Source organism: Periophthalmus magnuspinnatus, chromosome 3 (genome assembly GCF_009829125.3).
Source record: "Periophthalmus magnuspinnatus isolate fPerMag1 chromosome 3, fPerMag1.2.pri, whole genome shotgun sequence".
Lineage (NCBI taxonomy): Eukaryota > Metazoa > Chordata > Actinopteri > Gobiiformes > Gobiidae > Periophthalmus > Periophthalmus magnuspinnatus.
Genome location: NC_047128.1, coordinates 11,171,522 through 11,183,954, shown reverse-complemented (window position 1 = coordinate 11,183,954; position 12,433 = coordinate 11,171,522). Strand labels below are relative to the sequence as shown.

General features: G+C 38.1%; 1 protein-coding gene across 1 annotated transcript in view; it reads left to right on the top strand.

Moving 5' to 3' along the window:
• The window catches only part of LOC117393777 (transient receptor potential cation channel subfamily M member 1-like), an 8,620-nt gene extending 6,135 nt beyond the window's left edge, over window positions 1–2,485 (top strand). The window contains exons 6-8 of the mRNA XM_033991787.2: window positions 1–104; window positions 518–692; window positions 2,173–2,485. The exon at window positions 1–104 is cut by the window's left edge and continues 68 nt beyond it. Coding sequence (XP_033847678.2) covers window positions 1–104; window positions 518–692; window positions 2,173–2,431 — 538 coding nt within the window. The 3' untranslated portion in view covers window positions 2,432–2,485. The remainder of the gene's footprint in view (window positions 105–517; window positions 693–2,172) is intronic.
• Window positions 2,486–12,433: the final 9,948 nt, after the last annotated feature.

The following is a 12,433-nucleotide window of genomic DNA, read 5'->3' as shown; positions in this document are numbered from 1 at the left end:
TCACTTCATTCTCGCCGACAACGGGACCACAGGGAAGTACGGAGCTGAGGTCCGACTACGCAGACAGCTTGAGAAGCACATCTCCCTTCAGAAGATCAACACTCGTGAGTTTATCTGTGAATGGTGAATGTTCAGATGCCCTCCCTGTGGTTATGTGATCTTTGCCGTGGCCATTTGATCCTGTGCGCCCATGTCATGTGACCTGTGGGTTTCCCTTTGTCATCCTATGCCTGGGGCTGTTTGAGAGGCAGGGACCGCAAAGGGATGCTCAGCCGTCACCACTCACTGCAACTGAAACAGAAACTGGACACAACCAGGGGCAACAAGACAGAGGGTGTGCTGTGGATGTTTGGATATAAGAGTATGTGTCACTGCAATGTTTTCTAGGACTGGGGACAGAGCAGACCTCACAAATGTGGATACCTTCACCAATAACTAAAGCTACTCTACTGTATAAAGATACTGGTCATTGTCTAATTTAATGATATATAGTTATGTTTTATGTTTGTGTTCACAGGTCTGGGTCATGGTGTGCCGGTGGTGTGTCTGATTTTGGAGGGTGGACCTAATGTGATTTCTATAGTCTTGGAGAGTCTGAGGGAGGAGCCCCCTGTCCCTGTGGTGGTGTGTGATGGCAGTGGGAGGGCATCTGATATACTCTCCTTTGCCCACAAGTACTGCGAGGAAGATGGGTATGATTTTATGACACAAATATAAGTTATCAATAGAGTGGCCTTACTAAGTTTCCACAGCTTAACACACAGATTAAAGTGTTATATTAAAGGTGCACTATGTTACTTTTCTGCAGGAGAGTATGTCACCTACTTGTCTTAGGAAGGTGATATTGCTTGTGGAACCTTGTGTATAAGATTCCATAGCATTGCATTGTCTTGCATTCATTAAATTGCATGTGATTTATTGCTCAAAAAACTAATCATGAACATGCATTTCTACTAGAGGTGGGGTCACCAGTCTACAGATCTGATCTGTAAACTTGATGATGTTATCTTTTTTTCCTCCAAGTTTCATCAAATCATACAGTGGATCATTCCAGGCAAAGAAATCACATCTCCATAGCGTACTCTCCTCCAAAAACGTTATGTGTACCTTTAATCACTATGACATTAGTATTGTTCTTCAGTTATTCAATTAAGTATGCTTTGGTAAACTTTGGCTACAAGCTGACTTGATCAAATAATCAATTTAAAACATAAATTCTACATTTAAATGATAAAATTCACCAGACCTGTGGTTTTCTCAAGGCCTTGACAATGGGCATACTTTCACTGGATTATAACTCACCAAATGGCAGATAATTTCCAACCTTTCACCTCACATCCATTATACTCTGCACAAAGGTTAATAGCAGTTCTAATGTGGAATACTTCAGTTGAGAATAAAGTAATGTTACAATGGTTTTAAATACAGAGATGACAGAGACAGAGGTTAGAAAGGTCAGATCAGCTCCAAAGGTCACACTGCCTCCATGAAGCCACCTGTTCATAAGAAAACATTTTTACATTATTACTGTGACGCAAAATCAACTCTTTACTGTTGCCATTTTTGTTTCATTCACACATGTTTAACACTCAAACCCTGCATATTTGGACTGAGCTCTTCTCTCAACACTCTGTTCCACCTTGTGATGTCATTTGGTAACATAGGAAGCGCTCCACTGTGTTTTTAAACTCCATACAGCTTGACTAGAATAATTTGGATGATTTTGGCCCTGGAATTGCCAATTGCTACTGAAGAAACGATGAAAGGTAGCTGTTAACGTGAAAACTACCACTATATGACATCACAAGGTGGAACAGAGCATTTTTAGTTTTGGAGATACAGACAGACTCTCACTCAAACATATGTGAATGAAACACAAAGTTTTGAGCATAAGAAAAAAAAAAAAAAATACTCCATTGAAGTCCCTTAGATTCTGACTGACACAAGTGAGTCGAGAATGAACAATGTTACACACTCTTTTTACAATTTTATTTGTACTAACCATCTCAACCTGGGTGTGTCCCAGTTTTGAATTTTGAAAATCTAGTCACCCTAGGTCCACATATATTTTAAAAGGAGACATTTTGTTTTTGAGTTACTAAACATAAACTAGCAATACTGACCAAAGTATTTCAAAATGCTTATCATATCTTTGTATGTTTTGTTTTCCAGGACAGTCAGTGAAGGCGTCAAAGATCAACTGTTGGTCACAATTCAGAAAACGTTTAACTACAGCCGCAGCCAGGCTCAGCAGATCTTCCTGATGGTGACTGAATGCATGAAGAAAAAGTCCCTGGTAGGTTTCAGTAGAGGAGACCAATCATCCTCATCCTCAAGTCCATATGACGTCACGTTTTTTTTGATTATTACTGAGTTTGGTGGGATAGTACCTATGCGAAATATTTATCATAGTTTTGCAAGAGTCAAGTAAAAGTTTGTGGAAAAAAGTAAAAAAATAAGTAGTTGTCATCTACATCAAAAATTCCATCCACAATTCAGGCGCAAATTATGCACCAGTAACAAATTTTTCTGACAATTTAATTTAACAAAAATTAAGTAGTTGTCATTCTTTTTTATTAGTCTAATCATAACTATTGTGTAATTTAGACAAGTTTTGTTAATATTATGGTTGCTAGGTAACAGGAATTACTTCTACATGACATCTGCTGCCCATGTCCAACCAGGAAGTAAAATAAACCCCCGCAATAAAGAAAAAAATACAAAAAGTTGGCAAGATTAACAAAGATTTTTGGTAAAATATTAAATATAATTATCTTAACTATATAAACTATACAGGTATTGTAACCTCATATGCACTTTAAGCCATCGCCAGGTTTTTATACAACAGTGTCACGAAAGTGTTATTTTTTTGCATCTGTCGTGTTCATTCAATAAAACTGTGCCATTGATTTCACTGTCATGTGTGTGTCATTCATTTATTATTCACATCATCTGATCACCATGAACCATAATATTGATAACAAAAAAAAAAACCTTTAAAAGCACTTTGTAGGAACTCAACTAACTTCAGGTGCATATTTCATTTGAGGTTGTAGTGGTGTGGTGGTGCAGTGGTTAAGCATTCATCACAGGTTCAACTCCCACATAAGCACATTGTATAAGCTTATATTCAGTTGCTACTAATGGAACAGTTATCTGTGAGTAAGATATGATATAAACAGATCACAAAAAAACTTTTTATTTAGGTTTGCTTTTTTGTAGTAAAGATTCTTCTTATAAAATGAATACTTCACCTGAAGATTCCTGGTTATAATTTAAACAAAAAATCTCTATATATGAGATTTTATTTTGCATCTCATGTTATTGCATCTCATGCAATAAAACATACAATTCCATTGTCATTTGTGTGGCATTCATTTGCTGTCCAAATAATTTCATTACTGTAATAATCAAATAAGAATATTTATGAGAATGCATTGGTCTAACAAAGACGGAAACCTCCTTTGAGTATATGATTCATTCAAGGTGACAATTGTTTAGGTCTTAAGATTGACCCCTGAGGCACCCCACAGTTCAAGTTTACAATTTCAACAAAGCACATCCCATCTGGCTGCTTTCATATGCATATTGGGCAGTTCAGATGGGAGAGTTCTTCATCATCTGACCTCTATGCAATCAAGAGCTTTTGGCCATACACTGAAAACTCACTTTATTTTTATGTGCATCATTTGGTGACTCACTATTTTGAGCATTTTATTTTTCTTTAGTTAATTAATCACTTGATACAAATAATCATAATCTGATTAACTTGTTGCTTATGTCCAACTTCCTAATTATCTGAATAGGTTAATTTGGTCTTCTTGCTCTACTAACTTTGAGATTCTTATAGTCAGACCTGTATTGTTGGATAATACCTCAACATGTTTCGGATGCACTATATTACGTCCTAACTTCTAACAAAGTGCCGCATGATGTTGCTATGATGTGTCTAGTCAGATGATTTAGATTTTAGTGCTGCCTTCCGCTTGGAACAATAAGGCTGTTGTCTGACTATAAGAATCTTAAAGTTATCTGCAACTTTGACTCAGAAAGTTGTAATTTCATGACATCACATGAAAGTAGCATTAGATCTTACAGGATTAATATTGGGTCTTTCCTCCTGTTAATTTAGGTGGATGTCATTTGTCTCTCTGATAAGATAACCAACAGGCAAGAAAAACAAACAAATAAACAAACAAAAAAATACTTTGTCTGTGAAACCTTTGTTCAATATTTCACCCATGCCCTGGTTGTTCACTGGTTTGGTGATGTAGACTGGTTCAGTCCAGGTTTAGTTCTGGTATAGTCCAAGTTTATTTATATAGTCCCAGTTTTTAAATGGTGTATGATCAGTTGATAACTGAACTATTGCGTGTAATTGGGAGTTTGAGAACAAAATGTTCCAAATATGTTTGTTCAGATCACAGTTTTTCGAATGGGCTCTGAGGGGCAGCAGGACATCGAGATGTCCATCCTCACTGCTCTGCTCAAAGGTAAGAATCAAATTCTAAAATCTGAAAACTACCAATAATATTAGTAGGAAGGTTTATTTGCAAAAACAAATGTTTTTTGTTTAATCTTGAAAACACTTTTTGCAAGGAGTAAATTACAGTTGGTTTTATTGCATGGTTCTGTTTTTACAAATGACCTCTTCATATTCATATGTGACTGGAAACATGTTTTAATATATTCTAAATTCAAATTTGTTTCAGGGACAAATGCATGTGCTACAGATCAGTTGAGTCTAGCTCTGGCCTGGAACAGAGTGGACATTGCACGCAACCAGATCTTTGTCTACGGACTCCACTGGCCGGTCAGCTCAAAATACCTTATATTTGAATTACATTTAAAGGTGCATTAATATTTCTAGTGGAGGGTTGACCATCTGCTGATATCTATCTATGAATCCACCCATCCAAGCTATGGGTCAGATTTATGGAGAGACAACCCATAGATCACTTTTATAATATAAATAATTATCTAATCATTTACTTAGCAATAAAGCATCTATAATTGAATAAATGCAAGATAAATGAGTTTCATATCTTTGGAACATCCCAGGAGAAGCAACAACAACTCAATAGAGAAGCGAGTGACAGACCCCAGTAGAAAAGTTACATAGTGCACCTTTAAAAGTGGTCATGATCTTAATTTAAGATAGCAAGCCATATGTTTTTGTTTTGAATATGAAAACATACAATTGCATCAAAATCAGTACAAAAAATACATGAAAAGAGATTTTTAAAAATTATTATTTTTTACATATTATACTAAACCCATGTGTCTTGTGTGTGTTGCAGCCAGTGATTGGAATGGCGAGTGACCGCCCAAAAAGCCCAGGAGCGGCTCAGCGCGTGGTCACAGTGGCTGGGAAGTGGAAAGCCAAAGGGAAGAAAAACAAATGCAAAGACAAACCTGAGCCTCCCAAAGAGACAGACCCACGCAAACTGGAGCTGCTCAACTGGGTACAGACATGTGACAGGAATACTACAAATGCAGCAATTTTAAAAGAGGGAGTATTATGCAAAATAGATGTCTTTTAGCTGTCTACCATGTAATAATGTTGTTCCCTCATGCCTGATGAAGTTTTAGATATCATCCATGCATGTTTGAGTAATCTAGCTATCTCTCCTGGGCCTATCTAGCAATCTCTCCTGGGCCCTATTTGAACCCTCCTCCTTTAAGATTCTGTACAATGCTCTACCCACAAGCCTACACCACCCATGCTCCCACATGATAATTCTCCATAAATATACAAAAACATGATACAAAACTGTACACAGCAACTTGACAAACCTGATGTGATGTGCAGTAGTATCAATAGTGGGATGCACGTGATGATAGGGTTCTTAAGGGGAGTGACATATAGTGGAGAGCAGCATCAAAAACGAAAGTGAAACATAAAAAAACATGCTGATACATTGTTTTCTGTCAATATATAACATTTACAAAATAATAAAAGGTAACATGCTGATCTAAATGTTACGAATTAACAGTTCATACCTCATAGAAGTAAAATACTCCCTCTTTAATACCGCATAGAAGTAAAATACCCCTATTTAAAAAACACATTACGCAAAATTGACTGTATTTTTACCCTCAATCATGTTATACTGTGTTCCTCTTATCAAAAACATACTTGGAGTTATATTTTGTTTCATTCATGCTTTTGTCACTAAGTCTAAAGCCGTCTCTCGTGTCTGTTCACAGGTGAATGCTCTGGAGCAGTCTATGATGGACGCGTTGGTGTTGGACAGAGTCGACTTTGTCAAACTTTTGATCGAAAATGGAGTCAACATCCACCACTTCCTCACCATCCCACGTCTTGAGGAGCTTTACAACACGGTCAGATTTAAGTATTAAATCGTTAAAGTGCCTAACTATAAAGCTAAATCATAAATATAAAGGTACACTATGTAAATGATGTACTGATGAGCCCACCACTTACTGAAGATGTCACCTGAAATGTTCCACAGTAAAGCATTAAACTTATCAACTTTGCATTTATTCAATTGAAAGTGTTTTTATCCCTTAAAAACATTCATAGACCTGTAACTTGGCCTGGTGAAATGATATGCTTGTCTAAATGGAGACATAAACTTAATGCCATATTGTTGAACATTGCAAGCCACGAAATAATATCTCCATGGAGATAAGCACCTGGTGGAGCTTTTACGACAGATGTGCAACTTTAAGAAGTTAGATGTTCTTACCAGCCACCTCTCTAGTTATATAAGTCTGATCTGGTTCGCGCCATCAACCCCAAAACATGTACATTAGCTGGCTAAATACAGAGTACAATTAAATCTATAAATAATATATTCCTTATCTCCTCCATTATAGTGTCAGTTCATTCCTCTTATCTTCATCGCAGCAGCAGAAACATCGGCCTCCTCAGCAATGTTCCCTCTAATTTTTCACGAGTCACTTCACCAACAGTCATTTTGTCCTTAGGCAAGACATTTCACCCAAGTGGTGTGTGCGTGATGATTGGTAGTGGTCGGGGGCGCAGATTGGCATTTGCTAATGCTAATAATTACACATAATACACATTTGACCCACAATTAAGTCAATAGCAGAATAAACCACGCTTACCGATCAGGGACAGCATCCAGTCCATCAAATCCTCTGCTCCTCAGTCCACCATGAGATCTTCACTCGGTTCCACGAACCGCTCCGGGTCCGAGATGCCTCTAGTTTAACTTGTACAAACATCCACAGTGTCCTCGGTCGCGTACTTCCTTTGTTTTGTCCGTTTCGTCATGTTTAAAACGCAAAACTACTACAAAACAGTGGGTAAAATTACGCAATTACGCGCGCGTAATTTTATGCGCGGATCTTTGCCCGAGGGCGGGCCGTCGGAACGTTAAGGGGTTAAACAGCACTTAGAATCATTAGCTAGTCTTCACTCCACATCGGTCACATCGGGTAAAACTCTGGGAGCGGGACATGAGGACGCCTGTCAAAGACGTTGATAAGATGCGCAAATACTTATGTGAATCACATAATTGGCTGGAGCAGCTCATCCCCGGTCACACTCACTGACTCATACTGAAAAATAGCGCAGAATGAATTGTTGTGTGTTTATTTTATTTTGAACTCCGGTTCGATTTTTTTGTGCGCAGCACAGATTTTCTGTGCGCGGAGACCGTGTCAGCAGTGCGCAATTGCGCACACGCGCAGCTTGGAGGGACCAGTGCTCCTCAGCCTTTCCAACCCCTTTCACTGCTGCAAGAATCGTGGATTCGTGGATCATATCTCATTCATTCTCCATTCTTCACATTGTTAATTTGACACTGTTTGCATGAAAGTTTAGTAGTTATGTATCGAATGCTTCTCAAAAATGAAATTCCTTTTTGCTCTTTTACAGAAACTAGGGCCTCCTAACACTTTGCACTTTGTGGTCAGGGATGTAAAGAAGGTATTCCAAATCATTACTCTACAATATCAAACTTTTCCGAAACTCGTAATGACTCATGAGCGCCTCTTGTTCTCAGGGCAACCTTCCTCCGGATTACCAGATCACACTGATTGACATCGGTTTAGTGCTGGAGTTCCTGATGGGCGGGGCTTATCGCTGTAACTACACCAGGAAAACCTTCAGGACTCTCTACAACAACCTCTATGGACTCAAGCGGGTCAGTGCAGGAATTTGATGCCACTAACCAAGTATTTTTTTCTTTTTCAAACTGCCAGCACAAAGCGCATTTTCAATTTAAAATAAGATAAATTTCATCGAGATTCAGCCATTTGAAATGATCCGCTCGGGTTTTATTTTTATGCATGAGGTCTACAGCCAGTCCACTGTTAGTAAAGGCATGTGTTTTGGAAAAGCAATATTTGGGAGTAAAATGGCACTGTCTAAAACTTTTGTTTGTCGCTATTCAATTTAATTGAAATTCAATTCAATCTGTAGTTTTTAATTAGAAAAATTACCCTCTTTTCAGATCTTTGTTATAATGTTGTTTCCTCGTCCCAAATATCCATGAAGTTGTGTTTTGTTTCATTCACATATGTGATGTGGTAATACAGGAAGTGCTCCACTGTGTTTTTAAGCTCCATACACTTTCACGACACAGACTAATAATGCAGGGTTACTCAAACTTGTGTGAATGAAACAAAGCACAATTCCTTTAATAAAAAATTATGATTGATTATTACTATGGTAAAAAAGAATTTAATGACTTTTTTCCCCATGTCGCCCAGCCCTAATCTGAACAGAAAGTAAATTTCTTGACATTAGTATCTTATAAATTATTGCATTATTTCAAAACATTGTATATAATATTACCATTTAGCATTTTCTGATGTCGGATCACACAGAGGGACTGTGAATTACTAATTCAAAATTTGTTCTTATTTCAGCCAAAAGCTCTGAAACTTCTTGGAATGGAGGTATGTAATCACATGTTATTTTGATTTATATTTTGCGGTTTGCTTACAGTTTCAAATTTTCGTTGCCAGGATGATGAACCGCGTCAAAAGGGTAAAGGTAAGAAGGCCAAGAAGAAAGAGGAGGAGGTCGACATTGATGTGGATGACCCAGAAGTCAGCAGGTTCCAGTACCCCTTCCATGAGCTGATGGTGTGGGCAGTTCTCATGAAGCGTCAGAAGATGGCGCTGTTCCTTTGGCAACGTGGGGAGGAGGCCATGGCCAAAGCACTGGTGGCCTGCAAACTGTACAAAGCCATGGCTCACGAGTCGTCTCAGAGCGAGCTGGTGGACGACATCTACCAGGACCTGGAGAACAACTCAAAGTAAGGAACACAATTTTATATATTTTAGTGACAATATGTGCAAGATGTGACGTGTTGATCTTTTAGCTCTTTGTAATTAATATATCTGAAAAAGGACATAATGGATCATCTTCTTTTTGATAATAATAATGCACTGGGTTCATATAGCACCTTTCCAGACACATAAAGTGCATTGTATTGGATTATTCATTCATTCAATACTTGGTGGTGCTAAGCTATTGTAGTCACAGCTGCCCTAGGGTAAATTGATAGAAACAAGGCTGTCAATTTGTGCCATTGCCCCTTCCGATGACCACCACTCACTAAAAGGCCACATTCATACTAGGCAAGATGGATGAAGTGTCTTGCCTAAAAACACAATAACAGTATTCAGTAGAGTCACTACTACCACACTGTGGCACATGGTATTCCAAGTGTTCTCCCTTTGCCTTCTTTCCCCAAGGTCGCTCCCACTCGCGTTAGGAAGATGTTTGATTGACAGCGTTGCTAAGTGCCCGCCACCTTCAACTCGGTTCCAAATTCACTTTTATAACTGCTAGCCTCGATGAGCTTTATTTGACAAGCTAAATGCTATGGGTGACGTCACACTCTACTTCTACTCTACTTCTTTATACCGTCTGTGTATCAAACACTTCCCAGAAGCATATGTTGGGATTTGTAAATGGTAAATGGTCACATTTATATAGGTTTGTGAAAAGGCCCAAAGATTATAGATTGTAACCATAAACCAGGTCAAAAACATTTTGTCAGATTAGCAGCAAATTATACCATAACATACAGACCCTCAACCTCCACCACACACTAGAATGTAATGAACCTGACCTATGGCACTTTCTATTTGAGTTTCCCCGGAACCACATTATTTTCTTTCTTTTTACTACATATCAAAATGATCAAATAAAATAATAACATAGCTGTTTCTTGTCCCAGAGAGTTCGGTCAGCTGGCATACGAGCTGCTGGACCAGTCGTATAAACGTGATGAGCAAGTAGCTATGAAGCTGTTGACCTATCGCCTAAAGAACTGGAGCAATTCCACCTGCCTCAAACTGGCTGTAGCCGCAAAGCACAGGGACTTCATCGCACACACCTGCAGCCAGATGCTCCTCACTGACATGTGGATGGGCTGCCTGCGCATGGGCAAGAGCAACAGCCTCAAGGTAAAGGCTGGGTGAGGGTAAAACAGAGCTGCCCACTGCATTGATCATGATCGACTGGTCAATCTCAGAGGCAATGGGGGTGGACCCCAAAGTCACATCTGACTGAAGATTTACTATCCACATTGAGAAAGGCATATACTGTATTTTCCAGACTATATGTCACTCTTTTTTTCATAGTTGGGCTGGGGGTGTGACTTATACTCAGATGCGACTTACATGTAAAATTATTAAAATATAGAATTTAATATCTTCTTTACTAACAAATGCGTGAGGGCACTCTAGGCTTGTGTACCAGTATCTACTACTCCTGTAACATTGGAAATTCAAAATTTCAACATTATGGTAGTTGGTGGAGTTGTTCAGAAGACACTGAAGATGAAGAATTCAATTTTTTGGATTTAGTGATTTGGAGTGAGATTGAGAGTAAACTTGTTGACTTGTTTTTTATGATCCAGTTATCTGATTAACTGTTAATATCTTATGTTAACATACTAGATACGTATTCAGTTGCTGTCTATGCTTCATGTAGCTGAATAAATGTGTTATGTTAGTGTGCTGTACTGCTATTCAGCCTATTCTTCTGTTTTTTATTATTTTTATAAATTGCCTTTAAAGATAAAATGTCTGTTCTTGGTCTCTGATTCTGTAAAATAAATTTCCTCAAAAAATTTGACTTATTGTCCAGTGCAACTTATATATTTTTTCTCCATTGTTATGCATTTTTGGGATGGTACAATTTAAACTCTGGAGCGACTTATAGTCCGGAAAATACAGTATTAAGTCGCACCTCTGTCTTACCACAAGGATCAGTGCTTGAACCCCTTCTGTTTTCACTGTATCTGCCCTTCCCTTCTGTCATTATCAAACTGTCTGAAGAGAACTAGGGAGTGCTGTATGACTCTCGTCTGCTACATGATCTATTTGACTTTGCAGATTTATTTAGTGATGTTTTGTATTTGTCTGGTTCTGTAGAAAACAGAAAGCAAAATATACATAAATAGACATACAAATAAATCAATTTTAAAAAGCATTAACCAAGAACTATTAGTTATAATGTAGATGGAATACAAATAAAATCTCCCCATAACTTGGCCACAATCCTGTAAGATGAAGTCACATGTGTGGAGCCGGGGTTCTGATTGGCTATTGGAGAAAAGTGTCAATCTCTTTGTTTATCTTCATATATATGCAAACTAAGTCACTAAGCCTCAAAGTCAAAGTGGAGTTAATGAAGTAGCACATTCATTATTTACTAATTGGATTTGCTTTTTCAGTTTACCTTAAGGGCTTTGATGGCCACAGTTATGTTGTTATTGCTATGTACTGTACAGCTTTATAATCTTTTTGTGTGACTGCTTTGGTGTTTTAGGTGATTTTGGGCATAATTTTCCCGCCGTTCATTTTGCTCATGGACTTTCGTATTGGAGACGAGGCTTCCACCTATCAGGGCGAGGATACCAAAGCCAAAGAGGATGACAACAAGTCCAGCAAGGTATGGACTACAACCAACAGAACTCCCTGTAACGCTACACAATTAAGGTTATTTTTTTTTGTTCTCCAATTTCATTTTGTAGGTGATGCACATAGGATTCTACAACATTGTGTAGTTATGTTGGCATAAATGAAAAAAAAAAAATCTGTTACTTGCTAATGTGATGTTTACAGTGACGTCAGCTCTCATTGCACACCACAGTTTTCTAATGCAGAAATCACTGGACATGTTTCTTTAATCAACTAATTTTAAAATAACCAAATTCTGATATAATGATCCACAGGTGTCACCGGTTATAACTATAGAGCACACACAAGCACAATATGTGTTATGTAAAAGGCCCATATTGCGCTATTTTCTGATCTATGTTCTAATGATGTTTCCACATCCCTAGGGTTGTGTTTTGTTTCATTCACACATGTTTAAGGCACAAACCCTGCATATTTAGGTTGAGTTATTTTCTCCAACAGAAAATACTCTGTTCCACTTTCTGATGTCATGTGATACATAATGCTCCACTGTGTT